At 40.1% G+C, this 12,157-nt stretch overlaps 1 protein-coding gene across 10 annotated transcripts in view; it reads left to right on the forward strand.

The window, feature by feature from the left end:
- Polg2 (DNA polymerase gamma 2, accessory subunit) overlaps positions 1 to 12,157 on the forward strand; it is a 66,697-nt gene that overhangs the window by 21,809 nt on the left and 32,731 nt on the right. For 4 of the 10 annotated variants that reach the window (XR_002391080.2, XM_021248640.2, XM_087208611.1 and 1 more), the window contains exons 5-8: positions 90 to 230; positions 336 to 416; positions 3,131 to 3,231; positions 11,734 to 11,835. Coding sequence is in view for 7 of the 10 variants with exons in the window: in XM_021248640.2 (XP_021104299.1) it covers positions 90 to 230; positions 336 to 416; positions 3,131 to 3,231; positions 11,734 to 11,835 (425 nt within the window). In the remaining 3 variants the exon portion in view is untranslated. The other 6 variants (XR_015450298.1, XM_087208613.1, XR_015450297.1 and 3 more) reach the window with 5 other exon arrangements.

The raw sequence follows: 12,157 nt of genomic DNA on the forward strand, positions 1-12,157 counted from the left end.
AATTTTGTATTCTGATTGGCCAAATCTAAAATGTGTAATCTTAAGAAAGTTCTGTTAAATGATACTTTATTTTGTTCTTCTCTGTGAAGGGCCGAGATGGGCGGAAAAGTGTGGTTCCTTCTGTTGTGTCTGTAAGCGGGGATCTAGACCGAGGCATGCTGGCTTACCTCTATGATTCTTTCCAGCTCACAGAGAACTCCTTTACAAGGAAGAAGAATCTTCACCGAAAGGTGCTTTTGATATTTCAGAGACAAACTTGGGAACTAAATATATGGGTGGGTTTTTTTCCTTTTTTATGTTAATTGTGCTTCCCTTTTCTCCCTTCATTGCCTTAGGTACTTAAACTTCACCCCTGTTTAGCCCCTATTAAAGTTGCTTTGGATGTAGGAAGAGGCCCAACTGTGGAACTAAGACAGGTGGGTTAAATGAGTATAAATGTCATGATTTTTAAGCATATACTTGTAATCCCAGCACTTTGGGAGGCTGAGGCAGGAGGATCACAAGTTCAAGTCCTGTCTGGGCAACTTAGCAAGGTCTTGTTTCAAAATGAAAAATAAAAATGACTGGGGATATAGCTCAGTGGCAGAGTACCTTTGGATTTAATATTCAGTATCACCAACTAATAATAATTTATGTATAGCCATCACTCTAAGTAAACTTGGTAACTTGCCATTTAAATTTTTATTTTGATTTATTTGCTTTTTAAAATATTTTAATTAAGTAATAGAACTGTGGGTAAGTGCTATGTGTAATTATAGGTAAGTTGAACTGTAGTATACTAAGAAGCTGAATATAATTCAGTGGAAGGGCTGGGGATTTAGCTCAGTGGTTCTGCTGCCTGCCGAGCAAGCACAAGGTCCTGAGTTTGATCCCAGTACCAAATATATATATATATAATATATATTATATATATTTTATATATTATATATTATATAATATATATTACATATTATATATATTATATATATTATATTATATATTATATATATTACATATATTATATATCAGTGGATTTTGCTGTTAAAGTCATCTCCACTCAATTTCATTTTTAATGTGTTTACATAGTTTTAGTATTAAAATGTTTGTTCCAACATCTGGTGAATTCTTTCTTGCCCCTTTCCCTTTTAACTTAACACTTTGATGTTTGTTTGTTTGTGTACTGGGGATCAAACCCAGGGGCTCTCCACCACCAAGCTACATCCCCACTCCCCACCCTCCTTTTTGAAATGGTCTCATTAAATTGCCTAGGTAGGGTTGAACAATTTTTAGTGGGTTTTTTGTTTTTTTTTTGAAACAGAGTCTCAAATGTACTTTAGGATGGGCTTGAACTTGCAGTGATCTTCCTGCCTCAGCCTCTTGAGTGCTGGGATTATAGGCACGCACCACCACACCCGGCAATTTTGAGTTTTCTAATTAATCTGGTCTAATTACTAAATATTCTTGAGGAAAAACCAGGGAGGTGGTTTTCTTAGCAGTTGTTGTTTCTGTCTAGGGGACTCAGCACCACCTAGGACCTGAGTGAGAACACTCAAGACTTGGAGAGTCACCCAGCTTTCCCTGGCTCCCGTGGAGAAGTCTGGGAAGGCGGGTGACAGTGGACCCAAACAAAGAGGAGATGATGTCCTTTCTCCCCCTGGGCTATGGAGGCTCTGCCATACCTTTGGAGCTAGCAAGTTTCTAGTTTGAGAAGCAGTGCTGTAGCTCAGTCACCGCTATCAAAGAAGGGACTTTGGGTAATATCCAGAGCCACTTCTGTTGTCACAAGGTGTGGAGTCTGGGGTGCTGAAGGCATCTGATGGTGACCAAGAATGCTGCCACACTTCCTGTGTCCATAGTGCGGAGGGTGAGAAGACTTGAGCTAGGGGAGTGGAGGGGGTTTTGTCCGCTTGCTTTCCAGTACTGGAGGTGGAACCAGGGCCGCTAGGCAAGCATTCTTACAGAGGAGCTTCATCCTCACCCCATGGCAGGTAGGGTTAGCTTTGCTTTGACATTGCTTTTTTAAAAACAGTAAAGTTTCAAGCCGGGGATTTAGCTCAGTGGTTCCGCTGCCTGCCTTGCAAGTGCAAGGACCTGAGTTTGATCCCTGGTAACAAAAAAAAACCCAGTAAAGTTTCCTATGTCATTTATGTAGTACTACTTTTATATTTCCGGTCAGCTTATGTCTCCAGCAGTCCACTGAAACTAATCAGTCTTTCTCTAGAAATATTTTCTGTAGTTGGCTTCTGGAGTACTATGCTGTTGGATTTTCTTGTACCTTTTTAAATTTTCTTGTTTTGTTTTAGTTTTTTTGAGACAGTTTTTTTGAGATCTGGCTATGTATTCCAGGCTGGTCCTGAACTCACTTTGTAGCCTAGACTGGCCTCAGACTCACAAGGATCCTCCTGCCTCAGCCTGCCAAGTGCTGGGATTACAGGTGTGCACCACCATGCCTGGCCCCTCGTATGTTTTCATTTCTGGCTCTTCCTCCTCTTCCTGACATGGGAGTATAACCCTAGGGATCAGTTTTCATCTCTCCACAAGAGTTTGGAGTTAATGTACATCTTTGTAGCCAGTTTTATATATATATTGTATATAGAATCTGTTTTGGGTATTTTGTGTTTTGAATGATGATAATGACAGAATTTCTTATTGAGTATAAAAATATCTCAGAAGATTCGCATTTAGTATTTAGTTTGCCGTGCTTAATTTTCAGAGGAAGAACAGAATTTATAAAGTATGTAAGTGTAAATTATAAACATTAGTATTATATAACTAAAGGGATTTATGCTCATTTTAGAGATTGAAAAGGGTGACTTGTAAACCAGACATGGTGACACCTGTAATTCTAGCTACTTGGAAGCCCAAGACAGGAGGATTGCAAGTTTGAGGCCAACCTAGTGAGACCCTGTCTCAGTGTAAGAAAATAACAAGGGGGCTGGGGATTTAGCTCAGTGGTTACACCGCCTGGCTTGAAAGTGCAAGGACCTGAGTTCAATCCCCAGTACCAAAAAAAAAAAAAGAAAATGACAAGGGCAGTATGAAGGCTCTGGTTCTGTCCCTGGTACAGTCAGTCAGTCAAACAAACAAGTGATTTGTGGTTTCACAAAAATAGGACACTAGCTACTATTTGAAGTTTTGTGTTTTTCTCCAGGTTTGTCAAGGGCTATTTAATGAATTACTAGAAAATGGAATCTCCGTGTGGCCTGGCTATTTGGAAACTGTACAGTCCTCACTGGAGCAGCTTTATTCAAAGTAAGATGAATTATCTTTCTAGTTATTAAAAATTTATTTTATTCAGTGTTTGATTATATATTTCTTTATGATAACAGAAACATGTCTCATAAATATATATGAAATACAATTAAAATTATTCCCCACTTTCCCTTTTACAGAATGATGTGCCCTTAGTTAATTGTTATAGCACAAAATAATATTCAGCAGATATATACATATGCTATATCCAATTCCAAGATGTAATGTCATGAAGTAGCCTTCAGTTTATTAATTTATCAGGATAAAATCACGTAGATAAGAAGCATTTGTTGAATCAGGGCTGAAGCAACATGATTGGAATGCCTTTTCCTTGCTGGTATTTTGGTTTATTCTGAGACTAAAAGACAATTCTATCTTGGCAGATGGAAAACTAATCTCAGTGACTGGCATCACTGTTTCTCTGATTGCTCTCGATTGAAATTGCCTACTTGTTGATCATCCCTAACCTGAAAGTTTGAAATCCAAAATTTGAAATGCTCTAAAATCTGAAACTTTTTGAACACTAATGTTTTTCAACAAGTGGGAAATTCCACACCTGCCCTCATGTTACGGAGTGTAGTCAAAATACAGGTGCACAAAAAATATTATATAAAATTACCTTCAGGCTGTACATGTATAAGGTGTAGATAAAAGAGCCAAGTGTGGTGCACACACCTGTGTCGCAGCACTTGGGAGGCCGAGGCAGGAGGATTGCTGCAAGTTCAAGGGCAGCCTGGGCTAACCCTAACCCATACAGCTTGAACTTTTTTTATTTTTTGAGACAGATCTCTCTATGAGGTTCAGGCTGGCCTTGAACTCACTATGTAGCCCAGGCTGGCCTTAAACTCACAGTGATCCTCCTGCTTCAGCCTGCTGAATTCTGGGATTACAGGCATGCGCCACCATGCCCAGCCAAACCCGAGCTATTATAGGTCACTAGTATCTCTTGTCTGGATAATTGAAATAATCTATTTGATCTCCCTATCTCTAATCTTGCCTGTGTGCTATCTCATCAATTTTTTTTAGTAAAGTAATTTATCCTTCTTTTGGGTTTATTTTGATTTTTTTAAAGCTTCTTGTGTTGAATACATACATGTCTTCTGTGTAGAGGTCTGAAGCTTTTTATTTTGCTCTTCATTTCTCTAATAACTTGTTAAAAGACACTTTCCAGATGATGTCCACAGAAAAATGGTGTTTATTTTGTTTGGTTTTTTTTAGTGCTGTGGATCAACTCCAGGAGCTGTCTACCACTGAGCTACATCTCCATTCCTTTTATTTTGAGACAGTCTCACTAAGGCAAGACTCGAACTTACAGTCCTCCTGCCTTAGCCTCCTTAAGTGCTAGGATTTCAGGCATGGGCCACCATACTCAGCTAAAAATAGGCCTCTACATATAAAAATTGAGCACATATAAAATGAAGGGGTGGTACTTAAACTTCCTAGTCTTCACAGGTTCTAAATCTTACCCTTTGAATCATATGGACATATTTGTTCTTTTTATGCTTCAGGCTTTGTTGTCCCTAGATATTTTTATCCAAATATTTACTGAGCATCTATTATATCTTATGCACTTGGATATGATAGTGAGTGAGCATAACAGAAAAGCTTATATTTTAGTGGAATAAAAGAGACCAAGAAAACTAAATAGATAGAATAGAACATTTAATGAGGTAATATGACTTGGTAAGCAGGAAGAAAGCCAGTGATTGCTAGACTAGAAATTATAAGCATCCTGAGGAATAAATGATGCGTGAATTTGGTAAAATTTGTTGTATGCCAAATCTTTATTATAATATTGTTATTTAATCTAAAATAATTGTTCTTACACTATAGCCAGGTTCCAAAAGGCTGAGGTTATCATGCGGCTCATATGTAATACCACACTAAGTGATGTGTCGAGGTGACAGAGTCTACTTCTCAGCCTTAATTTCTTTCACGGCTTTTCTACTGCCCACTAAGTTAGAAACTCTCTGGAAATTCTACTTTGAATATGATTCAGAAGCAAAAAATGTTGAGTATTTTTGGTCAGGTTTGAGCCCTCACTCTGAGATTGTGATTGAAGGAGGCGCAGACACTGAAGCAGTGAGAGCGGGGAATGTGGAGACTGACGATGGACATCTGTGCTCATGTGTTTTTGTTAAACGACTTTTTCCTTAGATATGATGAAATGAGTATCCTCTTCACAGTTTTGATGACTGAAACTACTTTGGAGAATGGATTGATACATCTGAGAAATAGAGATACCACAATGAAGGAAATGATGCATATATCAAAATTAAAAGACTTTTTAATCAAGTATATATCATCGGCTAAGAATGTATAAATTTTCATATTTGTATAATAAACATTCTCCTTTGCTAATTTGCCATATGTTAACTTAGGTTTTTTTTTTTTAGCTCTTTTACATTTATGAAGTGGAAATTTTTGGTGCTTTCTTTGATTTATTTTTTAAAATTATATTTTGAAGTATTCTGTTGCATCAAGAATATGTTGAACACAAGAAACAAAAATTCTACTCTACTGGATTAAGCAAATTGGGGTTTCTTTTTCTCGTATAATGTGAAATTCAGGAGAGAGACTGTTCCAAGCAGCACAACTGTTTATTCTCAAATTAGGAACCCAGGCACTTTCTGCCTACTATCTTTCTGTTTTTTGGGGTTTTTTTTGGTACTGGGGATCGAACTCAGGAGCTTGCGCTTTCGAGGCAGGCGCCGGAACCACTGAGCTAAATCCCCGCCCCTACCATCTTTCTGGCCCACCTCATGTTGATGTTATTCTTTTTTTCTTTTTTTTTGATGTTATTCTTTATGTTTATTTCATCATGACCACAGGTAGCTACTACATTTCCAACCTTGTCCACCTAATTAGGAGGAAAGTCAGAGATAAAGGTTCTTCCCACTTTAATCAGGAAAGCTTTCCCTAGACATTCCAATGAGAAATCTTTACAGCTCATTGATCAAAGTAGGTCGCATCATAATTCTTAAACCAATCTCTAATTAGAGTATCCTGATTTAGGTAAAATATAATTTCTCTCTTGGAGATACAGTATTGTCTTTTTCTGGAATGGGTTTTATCAGGACAGAAGAGATCTTTAAGGAATCTGCCATATTTATACTGTAAAATATTTAAAAATTATCCTAAAACTAACGTTAAATATTAGAACAATTATTGAGTTTTTTTTTTTTGTACTGAGGATTGAACTCAGGTCCTTGCGCTTGTGCAGCAGGCAGTGAAACCACTGAGCTAAATCCCCAGTCCTTTTTTAGTTGGTTTTTTTTTTTTTTTTTTTTTTGGTACCGGGGATCGAACTCGGGTCCTTGAGCTTGCAAGGCAGGCAGTGGAACCATTGAGCTAAATCCCCGGCCCACTTTTTTAGTTTTTTGAGACAGGCTCTTGCTGTGTAGTTCAGACTGGCCTTGAACTCGAAGCGATCTTCCTGCCTCATCCTCCAAAGTGCTGGAATTACAGGCATGTGCCAGCACACCTGGCCTCATGTCTGATTCTTATAAATTTGTTATCCTATAGGATCTCTTTCTCTCACTCTCCCTCTCTCTCTCTTTCTCTGTCTCAGCTGGTTATTCATTTGGGGTTGTTCAACTGTCTAGATTTTGTTTATAGCATCTTCATGGTATGGTTTTACCTGTCCCTCTCCACATACTTCCTGTACATTGGTGGTTGAATCCAGAGGCTTGGCTGGCTTTGAGTTCCATTTTTGGAGTGACAGTGTTTCATAGCCAGTTGTATTCTTTATTGGGGGCCTTCATGTTTGGTTGTTTCTTTTTTGAGGTTGCTGGCAACCATCAGTCAATGCCTAAATTGATCATTTTGTTAAATGTTGCAAAATGGTGATGTTCTGCAGCGGTTGTCTTCATTTGTTAGTGACAGGATTTCTACAAAGTAAAACTTCCACCTGCTATGTACTTACCTAGAGGTATGAAAAAGGTGGGGTCAATGCTGGCTCCTTCTTTAAAAGTTAGTATTCCTTCTCATGCCCAGATTATCCCGTCTGTGGTTGATGGGAACCTGTTGGGCTTTGAGTCATTTTGACACACCTTCAGTGGTCTTTGAAAGTATCCTTGCTGATTCATATCTACTATACAGATTGTATTTTTCTGTGTTTCTCCATGGAAACCTGGTTCCTCTTAGTGGAAAAAGTACTTGGAAGCCATATTGCAGATACAGGATGCTCACTGACTGAAGGTGATCTTTGCAGGCCTTTTTAGGGTTCCAAGCTAGCAATATTCATAAGTGTGTGTGTGTGTGTGTGTGTATGTGTGTGTGTTTCCCTCCTAAAAAAATTAATCATAAGTTCACACTAATACTTTCCATTCAAATACAGAACTACCAGGGTTTGGGTTCATATGTGTTTTAATCATATTTGTTTCTGTTTTACAGTCAAACCCAGTGCTTCACACATCCCTAGGCCAGCACTCTACCGCTGAAATTCACCCATAATCAGCTTTATTATAATTTATATGTAATAAATTTGCCTATTTTATTTTTTTTAATTTGCCTATTTTAAATGTACAAATGCATGAGTTTTGACAAGTGCAAAACTATGACCAAAATGACAGCGTAGAAATTTTGCATCACCCCAAGCTGTCCCCTCTTGCCTTTCTAGGAATGCCTCAGTAGTAATCACTATTATATTTACCAGAAAACTGCAAACCTAACTATGTTGTTTTGACAGAACTTCTCTCCAATCTAGCTGCTTGCGTGTATTTATGTATTTTGGGTTTTGTTTTGTTTTTATGGTACCAGCGGTCAAACTCAGGACCTTGCACTTGGGAGGCACGCGCCAGCACCACTGAGCTAAATCCCTGGCTCTATATTTTGGTTTTTGAGACAGAGTCTCGCTATGCAGTTCAGCCTGGCCTTGGACTCTCTACATAGCCCAGGTGCCCCTGAGCTCACAGCAGTCCTCCTGCCCGAGCTTCCCAATTCCTGGGATTATTTAGGTGTGCATCCCAGCTTCCAGCTGCTTTTAGTAATTTGTTATCCTAAATACTTTTTACAAAATAAAATTTTAATTTATTGACAAACTTTGTAAAATTTATTTTATTTCTCTTACTGGTATATTATACTACATAGATATACTTCAGAAGATGTTATTAGAAACCATCCCTGAAACTCAATGTTGACTGAGCTGTAAGAATGTTCTTGAAGACATTTGTTTGCTATTTATAGCATGTCCTCATGTGAGGAAGCATAGAAATTTCTCTCATATTTATCATGGGTTGTTGTATTGCTTCTAATAACTGTTCTGTTAATATATGTATTATAGCCAGCCCTCTATATACACAGGTTGAATCTCATCCATAGGTTGAACGAACCACAAATCGAAAATATTCAGAAAAAAACTTGCATCTGTACTAAACGTACACTTTTTTCTTACTATTTCCTAAATAATGCAACATAACCATTTATATAGCATTTACATTGTATTATAAGTAATATAGAGATGATTTAAGGTATACAGGATGAGCCAGGTATGGTGGCACACACCTGTAATCCCAGTACTCAGGAGGCTGAGACAGGAGGATCACTTTGAATTTGAGGCCAGCCTGGGCTACATAAGGAGTTCAAGGTCCACCTGAACTACAAAGCAAGACTCTGTCTCAAAAAAACTAAAAAAAATATCCACAGGAGGATTGCATCGTTCCTATGTAAATACTATGTTATTTATATAAGCATCTGTGGATTTGGGTGTCTGGGGGAGTTGCAGGAGCCCATCCCCCATGGATACTGAGGGTCAGCTGTATACACGTGTTCACTTACAGGGACTTTGAGCACCTAAGTTTAGGCATCAGGAATATTTCGGTGAACAAAACAAAGTGGTGGTGCCTCTAGTGTTGGTAGGTGTAGTCAGACAATAAGCAGGTAAGGCCACGAACAAGACAGTGCCAGACAACTATAGATCGTGCTGTAAAGGAAATAGAATAGGATGATGTGTTGCATAATGGCTGGGGGAAGGAACTCTACGTAGGCGGTCATGCAAGACCTCTGAGGATGCGACATTGGAGTCACGTGAAGGAGACACTGGTGTGATCCGGGGGAGCACAGTCCGGGGAGAGGGACTGGCATGTGCTAAGCTCCTTCCTTGGGAAAGGATTGGGCTGGTTTAGGAGCAGAAAGGCTGGAGAGGCGTGAGCAAAGCGGAGACAAGTGGGAAATGAGAGAGGTAGCAGGGCATATCCCATAGCATCACTGGGGCCATAGTGAGGGGTCTGGAAGCAGAGAAGGGCTTACTATTCTTTTTAACAGATCCTTACGGAGAAAGAAATGTAGAGGAACAGAAGGGAAGCAGGGAGATCTGCAAAGGGAAACTGACAGTAGCCCGTGTGTCAGCCTTCCCTCACTGTGACAAAATACCTGAGAATCAGCTTAAAGGACAAATGATTTATTTTGGCTTATAGTTTCAAAGGCTTCAGTTCATGGTCAGTTGGCCTCATTGCTTTGGCCTGTGGCAAGGCAGAGTATCATGGTAGGGAGTGTGTGGCAGAGCAGAGCTGCTCACATGTTGGACAGGAGGCAGAGGGAGAGAGGGAAGAAGGGGCCAGGGTCGCATTATACCCTTCAAGGACAGGCCCTGTTTCCTCCAACAAGGCCCCACCCCCTAAAGTTCCTGCCTCCCCATGGCACCATCAGCTGGGAATTAGTTAAGCTATTAGCACAAGGTCTTTCAGGGACATTTAAGACCCCCAAACCATTAACAGCCTAGGTAATACTGGCCAGGACAAAGGAGATAACAATGCCTTTTTCTTTTCTTTTCTTTCTTTTTTTTTGGTACTAGGGATTGAACTCGGGACCTTGCACTTGTGAGGCAGGCGGCGAAACCACTGAGCTAAATCCCCTGCCCTTCATTTTTTTTTTCTTGAGACAGAGTCTCATTAAACTGCCCAGATTAGGCTTGAACTTGCAATCCTCCTGCCTCAGCTTCCCAGAGTTCTGGAATTACATACATGCACCACTACACCTAGCTGTAATGCCCTTCTTGAACCTGGTGAGAGGAATGCCTACACTGGGCCCCGCACTTGACAGGGTCATGCTCTGCCCTTTCCTCAGCTGTGCCTCATGGGATGTCTTTGGGCCCAGGAAAACATGTTCAGAAGTCATGAAACCTTTAGGTATCCAATTCTTCCATAAGTTTATGAGCCTCTGGAGAGCTTAGTGTCTGGTAATGTGTACTGGGAATGGGTCAGCGGTAAGGAACTAGGCCCTTTCCCTCCAAGGCAGTGAGGAGAAAGAAGGCATCACAAACCCGCTGTTGAGCTGTTGATCAGTCCTCTAGTTAGGGCCCCCTTTAAGTCCTTAGGGAGAAGCAGCACAGGGGAGGCTGCAGCCTCCTTAGGTTGTGTTCTCCCAGCCCAGGGCACAGAAGAGGAGGCCTGGTGTGACCCTGTAGGCCCTGCCTTTCCCCCGTGCTTTATTGGATTATTGATCGTTTCCCTAATGATTAGTAAGAGATCATTATGGAACTTTGAACTGTATCTGACACCTGAGTTCAAAATATTTCCCATATTCATTCTTACAGCTTACTCAGTGATTTCCCACATTTATTCTTAAGATTTACTTTGTGGTTTTATATTTTATCTAATCAAATGTCCTTCATCTGGATTGTGAGTCATACCTAGAAAAACCTCTTCACTTCAAATTATTTATTTATCTGTTTGCTTTTTTGAGACAAGGTCTTGCTTTGTAGCGCAGGCTGGCCCTGAACTCAGTATGTAGTCCAGGCTGGCCTCGAACTCTCAGTGATCCTGCCTCTGCCTCCTGAGTGCCGAGATTACAGGCTTGCACCATCGCACCTAGTCAAAAATTATTTTTAGGTCCTCCCCATTTTTTCCAGGACTTCTGTGGCTTCATTTCTAGAGATTTTAATATTTGATCTGTCTGTCTGAATTAATTTTGCTATGAGGAATAATATAGGGGTCCAACTTACTTTTTTCGTAGGGGGGGAGGTACCGGGGATCGAACTTGGGACCTTGTGCCTTTGAGGCAGGCAGTAGAACCACTGAGCTAAATCCCCGGCCCCCCAACTTACTTTTAAAATATGGCTCTCAGAGTTTTGCAATATGTTGAATAATCTATTCCCCGTGGATTTAAAATGCTGTATTTATCCTATGCTAATTTACCATAAGTATTTAGATCTATATCTGGAGTTCAGTCCTGGTCCATTGTTCTACTTGTCCAGTCATACACCAAAGCCACATTTTATAATACTGTTTCAAATTTTATACAACTCATTTGTTTACTAGTATGCATTTTGGATTCTATATACAGTACACCTTGGATTGCAAGTAACTTGTTCTGTGAGTGTCCTGAAAGATGAGCAAACATTTCTAATAAATTTAACTTGATAAACAAGCAATGCCTTGTAACATGAGTAATATTAATGCTGAATGTCACATTATCACAACTGAGCCAATAGTTCTTCTCCCTCTGTCTCTGTCTCTGTCTCTTTCTCTCTTTCTCTCTCTCTCTCCCTCATGTGTGCTACAGGATTGTGGGTGATCATCTCCTAACAGCAAGAGGTTATGGAGGAGATCTCATCTGCAGAGGAAGAGAAGAAAAAGGCAGAGGAAATGCCTCACTTCACATAAGGTTAGGGAGATGTCTTAGTTACTTTTCTCATGGCTGAGACAAAATACCCAACAGTCACGAGTTAAGGGAGGAAAGGTTTATTTAGCTCACAATCTATAGAGGTTTTAGTCCATAGTCAGCTGGCTGTAAGGCGGGGTAGCATGGCAGAGGGGCATGCAGAGGAAAAACTGTCTGTGGCATAGCAGGGCAGACAGAAGGCAGCAAGCTGCAAGCAACAATAGCAGCAGAAGCAGCAAGCAGTGAAATAGTGAAGCACCAGCAGCCTCTCTGTCCCTTATATTCCATCCAGGCTATCTGTCCTTTTGGGTGGTGCCACCCACAC

This window comes from Heterocephalus glaber, unplaced genomic scaffold, assembly GCF_053883595.1.
Source record: "Heterocephalus glaber isolate CG9 unplaced genomic scaffold, H.glaber_assembly_v1.0 deba00000937, whole genome shotgun sequence".
Classification (NCBI taxonomy): domain Eukaryota; kingdom Metazoa; phylum Chordata; class Mammalia; order Rodentia; family Bathyergidae; genus Heterocephalus; species Heterocephalus glaber.